Source organism: Ctenocephalides felis, unplaced genomic scaffold (assembly GCF_003426905.1).
Source record: "Ctenocephalides felis isolate EL2017-DRISC unplaced genomic scaffold, ASM342690v1 CF-g0.4_SCAFFOLD_00845, whole genome shotgun sequence".
NCBI classification, from domain to species: Eukaryota; Metazoa; Arthropoda; class Insecta; order Siphonaptera; family Pulicidae; genus Ctenocephalides; species Ctenocephalides felis.
In genome coordinates this window covers 71,814,757-71,832,372 of record NW_020536999.1, presented here as the reverse complement: position 1 = coordinate 71,832,372, position 17,616 = coordinate 71,814,757, and the positions used below count along the sequence as shown (strand labels likewise).

General features: G+C 30.1%; 1 protein-coding gene across 1 annotated transcript in view; it reads right to left on the bottom strand.

Moving 5' to 3' along the window:
• Positions 1 to 17,365, bottom strand: part of LOC113376893 — a 33,659-nt gene extending 16,294 nt beyond the window's left edge. The window contains exons 1-2 of the mRNA XM_026616986.1: positions 17,113 to 17,365; positions 13,631 to 13,715 (exon numbers count right to left, since the gene is read on the bottom strand). Coding sequence (XP_026472771.1) covers positions 13,631 to 13,715; positions 17,113 to 17,313 — 286 coding nt within the window. The 5' untranslated portion in view covers positions 17,314 to 17,365. The remainder of the gene's footprint in view (positions 1 to 13,630; positions 13,716 to 17,112) is intronic.
• Positions 17,366 to 17,616: the final 251 nt, after the last annotated feature.

The window sequence follows — 17,616 nt, the reverse complement described above, 5'->3', positions numbered from 1 at the left end:
AATAAACAATTTTTTTATTTAATTATTTGTTTACTGTCGACGTTTCGGAACTAGGTACGTTCCATCTTCAGGACATCTGTCAAGAAACATGATCTTGATGAGATTTTAGCAAACAATATGTTTAGGAAAAGAAAATAGATTTTTCTTAAATAGTAAATTAATTGCAAAAATTTTGCTTAAAATTAATTTACTATTTAAGAAAAATCTATTTTCTTTTCCTAAACATATTGTTTGCTAAAATCTCATCAAGATCATGTTTCTTGACAGATGTCCTGAAGACGGAACGTACCTAGTTCCGAAACGTCGACAGTAAACAAATAATTAAATAAAGAAACTGTTTATTAAAAACTTTTCTTGTTTTTTTATTTTGTATTATTTTTGGATTCTTGTTCGAAACCCTACAATATATATATATATATATATATATATATATATATATATATATATATATATATATTAATTTAGAAATATGAACAAACAGCACTCTTTTTTTGCACTAATTTATTAAATAATATTAATTTTACAAACGTTTCGAGACTAGGTGTATCTCATCATCAATGCATTATAATTTTAAATTTAAAATATGAATATCTAAAATAGCATTATGTGTTAACTGACACAAATTTTGACTAAAATATTTTTTCAAACTTTGATGAATTTTTAAAATTTCATATTTGCCGTAGGGCCGTAATATTTCAGTATGTTCTATAATAACATGTTATCTATCGTCGAAAAAAGTTTCATAAAATTCGACAAAAAATTTTTTCAACAGTTAATTACAAGAAAACGGCTCGCTCGATCTTTGCATAAAACTAATCAGTATCATTCCGAACCAATATCTTTCGAATAGTTTTTGATTTATAAAATCGATTCAGTATTATGAGCTAAATCGTATAAGTTTTACACTTTTTTGCAAATTACAAAGAAACGGCTTGGCCGATTGTCGCACAAAACTGAGAAACGATAGTCGTCGTGTTTGAAATCGGTCCATCCGGTTTTGAGAAAACGTCGATTTAAGGTAAAAAAATCTGTTCACATACTAATACGATTCAGAATGGCTTGAAACGCAAAGAAAACATAAAATAAGCAAATCGGATTTTTTATGAAAACAAACTTCTCCTTCGGAAAGTTAAAAATTGCTCAACACGACTCATAATGGTGGTTGCTCAGTATGGCGGTAAATTATTTAACAAAAAAGCTCATTAGATTTAAGTCAATTTTCCACCGTGTTTCACTAGATTTTTAGAAGCAATTTTTGTCTCGGATTTGGAATTTTTCACGGGTTGGCCCGAATTTTTGGAAAGTATAGTTTGAACTTGAATTTTCTTTATTACGTGATGATAAATTTATAACTACCAATCAAATATCTGAAAATGATATATGCTTATGCAAAACTATACATAAGGAATGAATTGAAAATTGCCGAATGCAAAATTTTAAATTTCCGAAAATTATTAAGAATTACGAAAACAAACTTTCTGACTGCTTTATTAGTCAACACAAGTGCATTAGTGACAGCTTTTATCACTTAAGTTATTTGTGAAGAAACAGAACAGAATATAATAAAAGACCATAAAAGTGAGAAAAACCATAGACAAAAATATGATGTAAGTTCTTTACTTACACACTGTCAGGTAAATTTAGCTAAAGAAAACAGGATTTGTTATGAACAAAAACTGATTTTTACTGTACCCTGAAATAGTTTTTGTTATTTAAAATTAATGTGCGCTCCGTACGTCTCGAATTAGTAATAACTTAAATTTCAGGTTCCGATTTTGAAATAAAAAACCTTACCCTAATTTAACAAAAATTGAAATTAATTATAATTTTGATTCACGTTACCGAAGATCAGCCGTGCCGTTTCTTTGTAATCAGCCAAAAATTGTGAAATTTTTTGACCGCGTTGTAGCCACAATTTTTAATCGATTTTAAAAATTCAAACTCTGTTCGAAAAATATTGGTTAATAGGAATCGCGCTGATCGGTATATGGTAACAATCGGCCGATCCGATTGTACGCAATTAATTGTTAAAGAAACTTGTTTCATCAATTTTTATAATTTTTTTTTTTTGAAGATAGAGATCACGGTTTTAAAGCATGCCAGAATATTACAGTCCTACGATTTAAAAAATTCATCAAATATCGAAGAAATGTGGGTGTCAAAAGTCACTTCTGTGATGTGTTGAGTCAAAAGGGTATCTGTATTCCATACAGAATAGGCCCCATCCCGGTATTTAAATGATTTTGATGCCATTTTATAGGTATTTTCGAGAAAATCCAATATACCGAATTTCAAATCCAATATGGAACATTTCTTTGTAAAACATTTTCAATAAAACACAAAATATATACATTTATATTTTGATTAACTATATATATTCATATTTATGTGTATAATAATAATTTAAAGTCATTTAAATACCAGAGTGGGGCCAATTCTGTATGGAAACACGCACATACCCTTTGATATTTATCGACGTTTTCTCAAAAACGGCTGAACAAAATTCAAAAATTTAAAAGCCATTCCTTGATACTCGATAAGCAGGGACTTGATTGGGCTTTTCAAATGATCGGCCAAGCCCTTTTTTTGAAGTAGCAAGAAAGTGCAAAAAAAATGTCTATGTTTTCGAAAAATTACTGAACCGATTTTGAAAATTCAAAAATTGTTTCAAAGATATCATTTTGGAATCGTACTGATTGGTTTCTGACAATGATTGACAGAGCCGTTTCTTTGTATTAAATGTTATTTTTTGCGCTTTTAATAAAACATAACAAGGCGGTGGAGTTCATGTATTGAACGAACACCCTAATATAGTAGAGGCTTACAAAATTGGTCGAATTCATTCAAATTTGGAATAAAGGGCTGCGCTTTAAAGACATAAAAGTATGTGTTTGTGCTTTATAATTAATATAGTTAAATATAGTAATTAATATAATTAAAGATAAGTTTGAGACTTAATTAAAAGTTAGATTGATTAGATTCTAAAGACAGCGAAAAGTTTATTTTCGAAATCCACTGGAGCTGGTTGAAATCCACTGATTATATTTCTACAAAATAAATACGAAATAAAACCCAAACAGAGTTATGCTTATGCTTTTCAATTTTGTTCACATCTATCGGATTAAATATTATAATAAATAAGAATATTCATTGATTTGTTACATATACTACATAAAAATACATTTTTTTTTTTAAATTCAAACTTCTGGATCAATCCACGGGACATCAGAATTCATTTTAGAGATATGGTTTCTTGAGCAAAATATATTATTGTGATAAATAGAATCCGAAAATCACATGCGCCTAAAAGATTTTTAAATCAACCCGCTCTAATATTATATATATATATATATATATATATATATATCTTTCTCATATATAAAATTCTGCTGCAAGAGTGTATAAGAGCAAACCTCTCCTACATGGTTATATAAATTTTAATAAACCTTTTTGAAGTTTGTTAAAGGGTATTTTGATTTTAAAAATTGCAAAAACCGACATGTCATTGTTTGACATTGAAAATAGTTTGACAAGTAAGAACTGTCAACTGCCATAAATTTCAATTAACTTATGAACCTGAACAATATTAGAATATAATATATTCATGATTATGAATAAGAAAAATGTAATGTCTACATTATTTCCAACAAGCAATTGAACTTGAGATGTGCCAGAAATTAAAATAATATAAGATACAGTATATGTTTGGCAGATGAAATTATATAATTCAGTTTAACAGATTTTTTTCGAACAAATGCATTTAGTGATTTGCCTTACTTTACTAAATCACAAAACAAAAAAAATTACTTATTCAAAAAATTATTAACTTCCCGTAGGGTAGTTTTAGTAATGGGCGAAAATCGAAAATGAAAATTTTTGCATTTCTCGACGTTTTGAAGGTTTCTGATCATTTTGGCAAACCTCAGGAAAAATAGATGTGTGTGTGTGTTTTGTATGTCAGCATTTTTTCGTCCATGTTTTCGGGCGCACGAATCAACCGATTTGAATGATTAAAAAACATTCGATTCCTATTGATTCAACATAATAATTGCTTTTGGAAAAAAATACTTTTTTCACGATTTTTTTTTTTTTTTGTATATCGAAAATAATTCAGATTTTAATTTTAATTCTATTTTAATAAACCATAAACAAATTATTTCAACTTTGCAATTCAGTTTATTTGCAATTCTTATAAATATTAGACAATGTTACAATATTTATCAAAATCTATATGAAAACATAATAATCCTCGATCACGTTACGGGAAGTTCCAGCAATTTGCCTTAAGGCACTATGCCATACACCACTAGTTTCATTGTGTCAAACATTCATTTGTTTGGCATTGGATACGGAATATTTACTGTAGTCAATGGAGCGTTTTGGGTCTGAATTTTTTTACCTTAATCCAATTGGGATGAAATTTTGGAATTAGATTCATCTTACTATCAAGTTCAAAAATGAAAGTAATTTAAACTCCGCCGCTACCACTCGGGGGGATGACAGGCCTTCTCATTAGTGCAATTTTTTTTTCAAAATTACGTCGGATATCGATAGAACAATTCATTATAAGAAAAAAAAAAGTTTTGTAATGTTTTAAAAAAGCAAATACTTTTCATGTTACCGGCTACTAAAAATTCGTTTCTTTTTGGAGTTTTTGATCGTTTTTTTGCAAATATTTCCAAGATATACATTTTAACGAAAATCATGTAATTGATTTCAAACAAAATTCTATCAATTAAAATCTTAATAAATCGGCGTTTTTTAATAGGTCCTAGAAACAATATTAAGCTAGATATGAAAGAGCAAAGTCGTTTGTTATTTCGTTCGAAATTTAATTGTTGTATTTGGAGCCATCTAGCGGCGAGGTGTTACATTTTATGTATTCCATGGGATTTTATGGTGCTCAAAATAAGCTTTTTTAAGCTAAGCAAGCGAGTACTGTTAAGGGTCTTCTGCGTGTAAAATGAGTAAGCTATCATGCAAATGAAAATAGCATACAATGTTTCTAATTTTCATTTAAATGAACTAGTTATATGCCATTTAAATATGAGAGTTTTTTTAAAAGTTTATTTATTTAAAATCCATACGTTTCGGCTAGCATCTTAGTCATCATTCGTAAAGTAGCAAATTTAAGTTAAGTAAAAATAAATACATCATATAACAATTTGGAACAATGTTTATTAGTAATATGCTAACACACATATGGTGACGCACACATTTATTAGCGTCGACAATTATACACATTTATATAATGATAAATTATAAATTATATATTTATGATTGCATTAAAAATATGTATAATATTTGCAAACAATAATGTAATGAAGGTCATTTTTATGTGAACGTTAATGCAATGATCATCATCAATATTACGAGATAATAAATTAACCATATTATCAACATCAGAAGGCACATTTATAATTTGTCCAAATATTCTAAATTGTCCATTTGCATGTCTCAATCGTCTAATTTGCATGAAACACAACCTAGGTGAAATTAACCTTTCAAATACAGTATCTAGTTTAGGTAGATAATTTGGTATAGGTGGAAATACAAACCCATTAAATTTACACAAAGTGGGAATTTTACCCGAATTTAATACCTTTCGACAAATTTGACATCCAGCCTGATTATTTGAATCAATATTCAAAAAACCATTATTAAGAATTTGTTTTTGAGCATAATTTGATATTTCTAAGTCACTTTGAAACCAAAGTCGATCACACACAAAACATACATAGCCAAAGCTATCATTTGTAAATTGTTTTTCAAACAATTTTCGTGCATTCCTGAACAAATTGAAGTCTTTATATGGAAGTTCAATTACTTCATTTGACTGTTGCAAAAGATCACATTATACATCTTGTCACATTATATACAGAATCATCAATTTGTAATTGACGTGATATTAGTAGTTTTTGTATCATAAAAAGTAACAGCAGTACTTTAATCTAAAAAGATAATAATATGTTTTAATAATATGTTTAAATGTATGTATGTATTCTTACTTATGTCAATGGTGTTGACATTAACATCTAAATTGATACCTTGCTCAAGATTTTCTAATAAATTGGCAGTAACCGATTATTTTCCTGCAGTTGTTTTGTTTGACGATGTAATATTGATCTTTCAGAGTTTCTAAGAGGTTTTGAACCTGCATCAATATTTATAATTACTATTAAAATAAATTGAATAAAATGAATAAAAGCATTAGTATCTAAACAACATAAGAAAAATTCTGTAAAAATTCTATAATTATCATGTGGGACATGCTTAACTTTTTTAATTTTTTCATTGCAAATTGGAATGCTGGAAAAACTTCTTTCTATGCATTAGAAAGCCTATTCGGATGATGAAATCATGTAATATAATGCAAGTTCGTACTGCTGATACTTTCCATTCTTCTGTGAACTGTGACATTTGTGAAACTCTAAAAATATAAATGTCATGGACCATATAACTACAAAACTCCATATAGTATTGTAATGAAAAATTTGTATTGTAAATAGATTGTACTGTATATATTCGAAATGATTACTTCCATATATATTTAAACTGTACTTATGTGGATGTAAAATAACATAATGTGAGCTTTATAAGCAATTTTCAAACAACTTTGTTTCCAAAGATCTTGTACTTGAGATTTTTATTAATATGATTTCTAAAATTACTATCAGTGTTATAATCCAATTTTCTTATTCATATCGCTCTCTATTATAACTTGCAATAAGTGATTAGACAGAAATGTCTATGGTGTCCCCTTCGATGAATTCCAAATTTAGGATCTCAATTTGAATAACCTAAATGCAATAATAATATCTTGTAATTGAGATTTTTATGAATATGATTTCTAAAATTATTATCTGTGTTATAATCTAATTTTCTTATTCATATTGCTGTCTATTATAACTTGCAATAAGTGATTAGGCAGAAATGTTCATGGTGTCCCCTTCGATGAATTCCAAATTTAGGATCTCAATTTGAATAACCTAAATGCAATGCAATAATGATATAATTCATAAAATGTTTTGGTAACACATTATTCACATTAAACCAATAACTACTTGCACAGCGTTTGAAACAAACCATAAGCAAGCCTTAATCAATAATAATAGTATTATTTCAAGCTCTTGATAAAAGAATACAAAAAGGCAGTGAGCAAACACTTGAGATTTAAATAAAAACCTCATATAAAATCAAAATCAGCATTCTTATTAACATTTAAAAATATATAAATAATTAAATATTAAAATTAAAAGAATAACACATAATCTGTTTTAACTTGTCAAAACCATTTGACATATGAGTAGGCGATAAATCAGTCAATTGAATAATATTGTGTGGGAAGCCATTCTGAATCAAATGCTGTTTACCAAAAATTTTCAAATTAAAAATGTAAAGTTTCTACGCGGATTTGAAATAATTTCTCACCTTTTGGACTTTCTCTGGATTGGCACGAATTTTTCAAGACTAAAACTGGCCAACTCGGTTTAGCCGTGTTCGAGTTTTACTAAGACATTTGAAAGAGAGCTCCATTTTTATATATAAGAGATATATATTAGGGCGGGTCGATTTGCATGGGTAAAAAAGACACATAGGCACATATGATTTTCGTATACTAGGGATCAAAATAAGATACTTTGCGGAAGAAACCATATCTCTAAAATTAATTCTTATGTCCCGTGCATTCACCCAAAGATTGGGTCAAATTTTAAAAAATCCTGTTTTGGCTCATTTAGAGCGCCTCAATAATATACAAATGTATGACCGACCTCCAGTAACTTTGGAAGGTCACGTTTTCGAGCGCACGGATCAACCGATTTAAATGGTTCAAAACATTTGATTCCTATTGATAGGGAGATGTGCTGATTAGTTTTTGGCAAAAGCAGGTCCAGTAGTTACGGAGATAAAGAGCAAAGAGTGCAAAAAATAGAAATCGAGTTTTTGAGAGAACGGAGGATCCGATTTCAATGATCTAAAAAGCATTCAATTAGTAATGATTGGGAGAAGTGTTTATTAATTTTTGGCAATGGCAGGCCCAGCCATTTCGAAGATACGGAGCTAAATGTGCAAAAAATGTCAGTTTTTGATAGAACTAAGCGTACGATTTAAGTGATTCAAAAAACTTTCTGCTTGTCTTAACAAAATAATTGATTTTGGAAAAGAAACTTTTGTTTCAATTTTTTTCAATTTTTTTTTCAAACAATTTTTTTTTGTATATCGAAATTAATTCAGATTTTATTTTTAATTCTGACTATAGTTCTAATATACTTTAACCCTCCGTCGGGCGCAGTCCCGTTACGCACACGTTCGGGCGCAGTGTATCCGACAGCAACGGTTTTTAAGTATATCCTCAGGAGGCTCCTTATTTTATAAACATGTTAATTTTTTGTTTAATTATATTTCAGAATGTATACTTTTTGAATAAATAGAAAAAAAAGAATTCAATAATATTTTATTATAAAATGTAGAAAAATATAAACCTGTGTATATATGCACAAATTATATACACTCACTTTTCTTTATTGAAATACACAGTCTCTAACTTTTTTTTCATTTGTCACTTTATAAAAAATAAGTAATATAATAATGATAGTTTAATGTGTATAGTTAAATATTATCATTTATTGAAGCATTTCAACAAGCACTGCATAGAAAGATGGCATGTTGGAAACACAGTGCTTTTCGACATTTAGCACAACAAAATCTTGAAAGCCGTCTAATATTAGCTTCTAATGTACACGGTTCACATCGTCGTTTTTTTTCGTGGCTCTTCTTGTTTTTGTGAGCCATTTTCCTGTGAATTTGGTCTGAATCTTTTGAGTCCTGCCTGCAAAGTGAACAGTATCCCACTCGTGATTTCACTTCTTCTTGTTAGCTGTCCAAGAACAAGTTCATGCGATAATTGTCTCAAAAATATCTTCTTCGGAGATCTTTCTTACCATTCCCATGACTCCAACATTCTATAGGCGTTGCAGCATTTTTTGCGTTTCCTATAACACCTGGTAAATGTCTTAGTTCTGGGATTTTGTTCGAGTCCTATTAGAGGGAGGTTTCCTACACCATTTTGTAGATTTATCTCTACTCATAAAATATTCAGCATTATTGTTCAAATTTATTTCTTCCTCACTCTCATCCTGTTCGTCATCTTGTTCTGTCAAAGAATCGACTTCGCGACTCTCTAGATGGTCTTCGTCACTTCTACTTTCATCACCTAAATCGTCAAGAAGATTATTTTCATCAGCATCATCATTCAGCATTCTTAGAATCTCTTCTGAATGAGCTGGCTTTTCTAAATTATATATTTTTTTACCACTCGCCATATTTACTAGCCTATAAAATGTATGGACTCAAGTTAGTAACACATTCGGGCGCAGTGAATCTCGTAGATACTTTCAAAAAATTGCAATTAAATGAGAAGTATTGAGATATATATTCAAAAATACGTAAAAAATACAGAAAAAGAATACTTACATTCACAAAAAATTGCAATATTCGTACGTATCAAAACGTTGCACGTTCGGGCGCAGTGTATCTCTAGGATCAAAATACCGATTGCCACTATATGTGAAGGTCAAACACAAAATGATAAAGACGCATAAATAAAACATATAAAATTAGGAGGCTATTGAAGAGTGGAGGTTTCTATAACATTCAACCAAGGCGCAGCATGAAAAATTATTGGCTCTGTATCTGTCAGATCGGCTGCGCCCGACGAAGGGTTAAACAATTAATTTGAACTCTGCAATTCAGTTTATATAATTCTTATAAATATTAGACAATGTTACAATATTTATAATAATCTATTTGAAAACATTCAATATTCCTCGATCGTTTCGCTACGGTACGGGAAGTTCCAGCAATTTGCCTTAAGGCACGATGCCATACACACCACTAGTTCTGATAATTTTTAAGGCTAGGAAATTAAAAGAGTTACTAACCTCAAGTTCACAAATGAACTGCAAATGCTTATTAAACAAATTAAAACTAGTTGGTTTGGTATTTATCCTTGAGGCAAGTACATGAACTTCCCGATATGTGTAAATAATCGACTTAATCAATAAAAAATATAGTAAGTTATAAGTATTCCGAGTGGATTTATTACACATCATTGCAAACGAACGAACGAACACGTTAACTCCGAGTATTTTCTAAAAGCAAATTTTCACAAATCAATAATTTCAATTAATCAATAATTATAATTGAACCAGTTTCCATGGGACTTTAATGGTTTACTATGTTCAAGGCCAAGTACACTATCGTTAAACCAACTAAATCATCTAATTTTATTTTTAACAAACGTCAAAAAAACTACTCATTTTCTCAAACTTTGATGAATTTTTAAAATTACACTACTTGTCCTAAGGCCGTAATAATTCAGTAAGTTCTATAAGACCATGATATATATCGGCAAAAAAAGTTCCATAAAAATCGGCTTAAATTTTTTTTCAACAGTTAATTACAAGAAAATGGCTCAGTAGATTTTCACCTAAAACTAATCAGTATCATCGCCAACTAATATCTTTCGAACAGTTTTTGATTGTTTTAAATCGGTTCGGTAGTATGAGCTTAAATGTGGACGAAAGGTTTAACACTTTTTTCCAAATTACAAAGAAACGGCTCGGCCGATCGTCGCACAAAACTGAGAAATGATAATCCTCATCGAGATACATCAAATGCTTTTTAAATATCTGAAATCGGTTCAGGCGTTTTTGAGCAAACGTCGATGAAAGTTCTAATTTTGACAAATGCCAAAAAGACCATACTAATTATCGCAAACTTTGACGAATTTTTAAAGCTAAATCAGTTGTCGTAGGGCCGTAATATTTTAGTATGATCTAGAAGACTATGGTATCTACCGTCAAAAAAATAATCATAAAAATCGTCGAATTTTTTTTTTAAAAAACTTTATTACAAGAAAACGGCCCGGCCGATCTCTACCTAAAACTAATTAGCACGATTCCCAACCAATATCTTTCGAATGGTTTTTGAATTTCCAAAATCGATTCAGAATTGCGGGCTAAAACGTAGACAAAAAATTTTTCACTTTTCTGCGATTCATAAAGAAACGGGTTGGCCAATCGTCGCACAAAATTGACAAACAATAGTCCTCATCAAGATAAATCGAGTGGCTTTTAAATTTTTGAAATCGGTCCAGCCGTTTTCGAGAAAACGTCAATTTACGGCAAAAAATATGTTCACATACACGCACAGACACACACACATAGTTTTTCCAAATTTGGTGTCATTCGATTCAGAATGGCTTGAAACGACGAGAAAACAAAATTAGCAATTCGGATTTTTTGATGAAAACATAAACTTCTCCTTCGGGAAGTTAATATAAATATAAATATAAATATAAATATAAATATAAATATAAATATGAATATAAATATGAATAAAAATATAAATATAAATATAAATATAAATATAACTAGTTGGTTTGGCATTTAGCCTTGAGGCAAATTACATGAACTTCCCGATATGTGTAAATAATCGACTTGATCAAAAAAATGTGTAAACTAGTTGGTTTGGTATTTAGCCTTGAGGCAAATTACATGAACTTCCCGATATGTGTAAATAATCGACTTAATCAAAAAAAAGTGTAAATAATATACTTCATCAATCCTACTTTAAAAAAAAACGATAATAATTTTAGCAAAGTTTGACGAATTTTTAAAATTAAACTACTTGTTGTAAGGCCGTAATATTACAGTAAGTTCTATAAGACCATGATGTATATCGCCAAAAAAAGTTCCATGAAAAAAGGCTTAAATTTTTTTTTAACAGTTAATTACAAGAAAACGGCTCGGTAGATTTTCACCTAAAATTAATCAGTATCATTCCCAACCAATATCTTTCGAACAGTTTTTGATTTTTTAAAATCGGTTCGGTAGAATGAGCTTAAATGTGGACGAAAATTTAACAATTTGCTCTGGAAAAGCTGCTGTACCCTTAATCATGGGAGCACATCAACTTTAGTTCCACAGTTCAGTAAATTCATGTTAGATCGATGATTATTAAACTTATGGTAATTTTATAAATTTATTAAAACTTGGTTATGTCAAACATACGTAAAACAAAAGTTGTATATGTTTTCATATAGATCAAAATATGTTTCTAATTGAAAATTAGCCCATCTCGGGCACTGCGGAGTAAAATGGAAATGGGAAAAACTCTCACACTACTTCTTCCCTAGACAATATTAAAATTTAATATATTCGTTTCTTTCTCCCGATTTTTACGTTCAGAAGGAATACTTAAAGGGTTCTCCGCTCAGACGTGGGCATTCAAATTAATGGCGCAAAAGGGTCTGATCGAGTTTCCACACAGAATTGGCCCCACCCTGGTATTGAAATGATGCCATTTTCGAGAAAATCCGATATACCAAATTTCAAATCCGTAGCTTATCATTTGGCCGAGATATCATTGAAAATATGTGAAAGTGGCCCCTTTTTTCAAAGTCGTTTTTTGACGAAACTCTAAAAGATGTCGACAAACAAATAACGCAGTTCTATTCACATCGATGTGGACTATATTATCATTAATAAATATTCTATGAAAAAGTAAAAATAATTTTTAGTCCATGTGGTAGAACATATTCAAAAGGATGGGGCCAATTCTGTATGGAAACTCGATCAGACCCTTTGAAATGAAAATTAATGAATTTTAGTAATCGAGTATTTGAAACTAATTTTGGTATTACAATCATATTATATTTGTAATAATTCAATAATAACAAAAATATACTAGAATATATTATATTAAGATAAATATACAAATTCTAATATTATCTAGGAAATATATAATCAAACCGTAATATAAATCAACAAAAACATGGCCAGTTGTAATATTCATTTCAACTTATTATAATAAACATTTAGTGAAATTTAGTAAAAAATGCATTATAGTGTTAGTTCGTTCCATAGTCTGTCATTTTTAACTCTCAATAACTAATAATCATCCCGTGCAAAATTTGACATTCTTAAGCAATTCATTTTCTTCTAAACAATTTTAATGAAAACTTTATTAACGAATATACAAAGACAAACGAACAAGAATCGCCATTTTGTAAACTGACACAAAAATAATACTGGTAGTGTACTTAGTACTGGTATAATACTTCTTAGTAACCAACATAAAACATTTGAAAATACTTTTTCGTCGGCTCACTAGCGCCAAATTTGCGACTTCAAATGGAAGTAGCCCTTCTCAATGCGGGTTTTGTTCTGAGATAAAAGGTGCTGACTTCTTCCCTCAATTGAGTTTGAGTTTAACTTAGCTCACAGACCTGCCTTAGAGCTGTACTACCCATTATTATTATTATTATGCACATACATGTTATATGCCGACTTTAAATTTAATTTGTTCACTCCGTGCATTTATATCTAACACAGGTTGTAATCAATAATTAAAAAGTTGTAATTAATATGGTAAAAAGTTCCAGTCCATATTCGAAATATTAACATTTGAAAAATTTCAATTAATTTTGAGAGTAATGAAAAAACTGTGAAATTTTATTTGTCAATGGTTCTGAAAACTTCGAGAAACGTCGATTTTGTCAGCAAAATGTTATAAATCACAATTTAAAAGCGAAATATTACAATAAAATTATGTTTAAAGTCCATACCTGAGGAGCTTGACATTGCTCTCACTCCATTATCAACAACATTATCCAACACATCAACTGCTTTACCAGGTGCATCGGCAACTACCTACATTAACAACATTTTCTTTATTAACAAATCAATACGAATACATAATACATCAAAAGGAGCAATTTATTTTCTTTTGATTTTAAGGATGGATTTACGAATTTTAAAAGAGGAATAATAATTATTTCTCGAGGATACTATTTATCAAATCAATTAACTTCCTGCGATAAACTAGATTAATAAACATATTCAACATAGCTGAATATGTCAATATAAACAATTTTATTTAAACTGGCTTCTTAAAATATTTTTAACTTGCCGTAGGGTAAGTTATAGTAATCGCAAAAAATTCGAAAATGAAAATTTTTATATACCTATTCGTTTCAGAGGTTTCTGAACATTTTGGCATACCTTAGAAAAAATGGATGTATGTGTGTGTGTGTATAGGTGTGTGTTTATGGGTGTGTGTGTGCGAATACAAATTTCGTCGACGATTTCGGGAACACGGTTCAACCGAGTTCGATTATTCAAAAAACATTCGATTCGTATTGATAAGGACACATGCTGATCAGTTTTTGGCATAAGTAGGTCTAACCGTTTCGAAGATATGGGGCAAAATGTGCCACAAACGGTAACTCAGTTTTTAAGAGAACGGAGTGTCCGATTTTAATAATTCAAAAAATATTGTACTTGTATGTACAAGATGAAAAATTTATCAAATTTTCATGAAAGCAGGTCTAGCAGTTTCGGAAATCTAGTAAAAAAAGTAAAAAAAATGTATAAATTTTGTTTACATTCCTATCGATTCCGTACCAATGTTTATCCGTTAGACGGTGACGCGGCGCTTACGCGCTTCGATAATTTGTCTTTATACAGTTAAAGCAATACGATTGCTTTCAAAAAAAGTTCAGAATTTCCAAAACATTTCAAAATTAAGAAAAAAAATGTTTCTTCTTTTTTTCAAAAAAAGTAAATTTTTGTCAAAAATTCATAGTTTCTCAAAAATCTCATTTTTTCAAAAATGCTAATCTTTTAAAAAAAAAATTTGGTACGGAAAGTTCCAGCAATTTGCCTTAAGGCACGATGCCATGCGCCCCACTAGTTAACTTCCCGTAGAAGATCACTCATATTGATTTATATACATTTCGGTAGAGACTGTTGTGTAAATAACAAACCTTTTTCCAAAAATATAAAAGATATTGAAAAAATATTAATCGCTTTGTGTGTAATTTTGTGTCTCTTTTCTTTCCGATACATGCAATCGCCGTAAAAATTTGGGAAAATAATAGGTATATCACCGGGAGGATTTTTACATATTTTTTATCAAAACCAAGTGAAAAGGGTTGGCCATTAGTAAGATTTATTTTAAATTATTAAACAATTATATTTATAGTACGTTTATCTCTTTTACAACAAACGCATATCTTGTAATAATCATTATAGTAGTAGGGTAAAGCGGGGCTTAAAAAACCGCAGGAAAAAGGTCACCAAACTAGTGAAGAATGGACAGGTTTTCGGAAATTGAAACCAAAAGATACGGATAAATATAGGGTAAAGCGGAACGGTTTACCATATATGCAGTTAAAGCAGTACGATTGCTTTGGAAAAAGTTCGGAACTTCCAAAATATTTCAAAATAAAGAGAGTTTTTTTCCAAAAAAAAAATTTTTTAAATTAAACTACTTGCCGTGTGGCCGTAATATTTTAGTAAGTTCTATAGGACTATGATATATATCGCCAAAAAGAGTTCCATAAAAATCGGCTTAATTTTTTTTTTCAACAGTTAATTGCAAGAAAACGGCTCGGTAGATCTTCACCTAAAACTAACCAGTATCATTCCCAACTTTTGAACGGCTTTTGATTTTTTAAAATCGATTCGGTAGTATGAGCCTAAACATGGACGAGAAGTTTAACACTATTTTCCAAAGAACAAAGAAACGGCTCAGCAGATCGTCGCACAAAACTGACAAACGATAACCCTCACCCCGTCATACATCAAACGGCTTTTAAATTTCTGAAATCGGTTCAGGCCTTTTTGAGCAAATGTCGATGAAAACTCTAATTTTGACAATCGCCTAAAAAACGTTACTAATTTTTGCTAACTTTGACAAATTTTCTTGTGGTAGAGTAAACTTGTCGGTTAGTACCTACCGTAAAAAATCATGAAAATCGTCGAAAATTTTTTTAACAAGTTATTACAAGAATACGACCCGGTCGACCTTTACCAAAAACTAATCAGGTCGATTCCCAACCAATATTTTTCGAATGGTTTTTGAATTTTCAAAATCGATTCAGAATTGCGAGCTAAAACGTGGACATTTTTTTCACTTTTCTGCGATTTACAAAAACATTTAGGCCGATCGTCGTACAAAACCGAAAAACGCAAGTCCTCATCGAGATACATCGAATGGCTTTTAAATTTTTGAAATCGGTCCGGCCGTTTCAAGCCACCCACTTTTTTAAATTGGTAAATTTGGGAATTTTCCGATGCGTTGAAATCTATGATGGGTAAAACTTTTCCCAAAACTAATTGCACCATTCGATAGCAAAAAAAATCACTGATAACGATAGTAAAAAAAATTTTTATTTTTTTGCATTTTTAGAGGGGTCGGTGCTGACTATACTTATAGTTAGCACCGAATTTGGCCCCACCTATTTATCTCGAGAACGGAAAAAGCAAAAAAAAATTAGTTTATACCAATCGAAGCAAAACATCTTAAAAAAAAATCAGGTCATATCAGTTTTGCCAATTTCCATCATCGCGGTGCTAAGTGCAGAAATAGTATTTTTACCCATCAAAAAGCAATGACAGTAATTGCTTTGGTTTCAAAAAAATCGAAAGTAGCGTCACTTGAACTGTAACTTGTAACTTGGAAACTAATTGTCGGATTGTCATGAAGTTTTGACATACATTTTCTTAAAGTTGTTGCTTCACATAAATCCTATAGACGATTACATAACTATATTATCTATGTGTTATCCTACGGACTTATTGAGTGACGTAATAGTACTTTCGTAGTTTTAAAAACATTTGGTTGTCTATTTAAATTTTCCTATTATAAATTGTTAATTGTGGTGTTACTTTAACAACTTATACATATACATGATATATAAATTGATACATTATACATTTTGACGACATTCCGAATATATTATAGTTGTTTGATGACGATTGATTTTCATGGTATCATTTTGGTTGCGATTAAACTATATGGTGGCAACTGATTACAATTCCCAGACATAATGAAAGCGTACTAAGCATATTTTATACATATATAACTGAAATGTATAACAATTGACCTATTTTGTAAACGCAATGCGTATATCCGGCAGCTTCTTGAAATGACCACATTGCGTAATTTAAAAAAGCAAACAATTACTTAAATTTTTTTTTAATAAATTAGCTGCCCATTATTGAATTATTCGCAGAACAAAACATACTTTATACACACACTAACCATTATCCCCTCTGTGACTTGCTTCGCCTCAACGGTTTTACAACTTCCATAATTAGAACATTTCTTATTCAAAGATTTATTCTTGCATTTTATTGGTGGCAGTTGCATCGATAAAGAAATGTTATGTTGTTGTAAAGCATTCGATAGGCACATGGTACATTTATATTTTGAATTTTCTTCGGAACTTAAACTTTGGCTCATGCACGCCTTGTGACATCCTGATGAACCACAGTAAATGCAAAGAAGTAATATCCAGTCTCTGAAATTATAGAGTTGAGATAAATGATAGTAATTAATTTTTATGGTTGAGCGGAAAAAGATGCGCAATGAAAATTGGCTCAGAATTAATTTTCAACTCTTAAAACTTTGTTCAATTTTTGTTTAATCAAAAGTTATAAATTAAGTGTAAGTGTAAAACTTTCCCGAAATGTGTCGACTTAATATAAATCGCCTTAGTGAATTAGAATTGAGATTTAGCCCCTTTTTAAATTGTCACGATTCTTA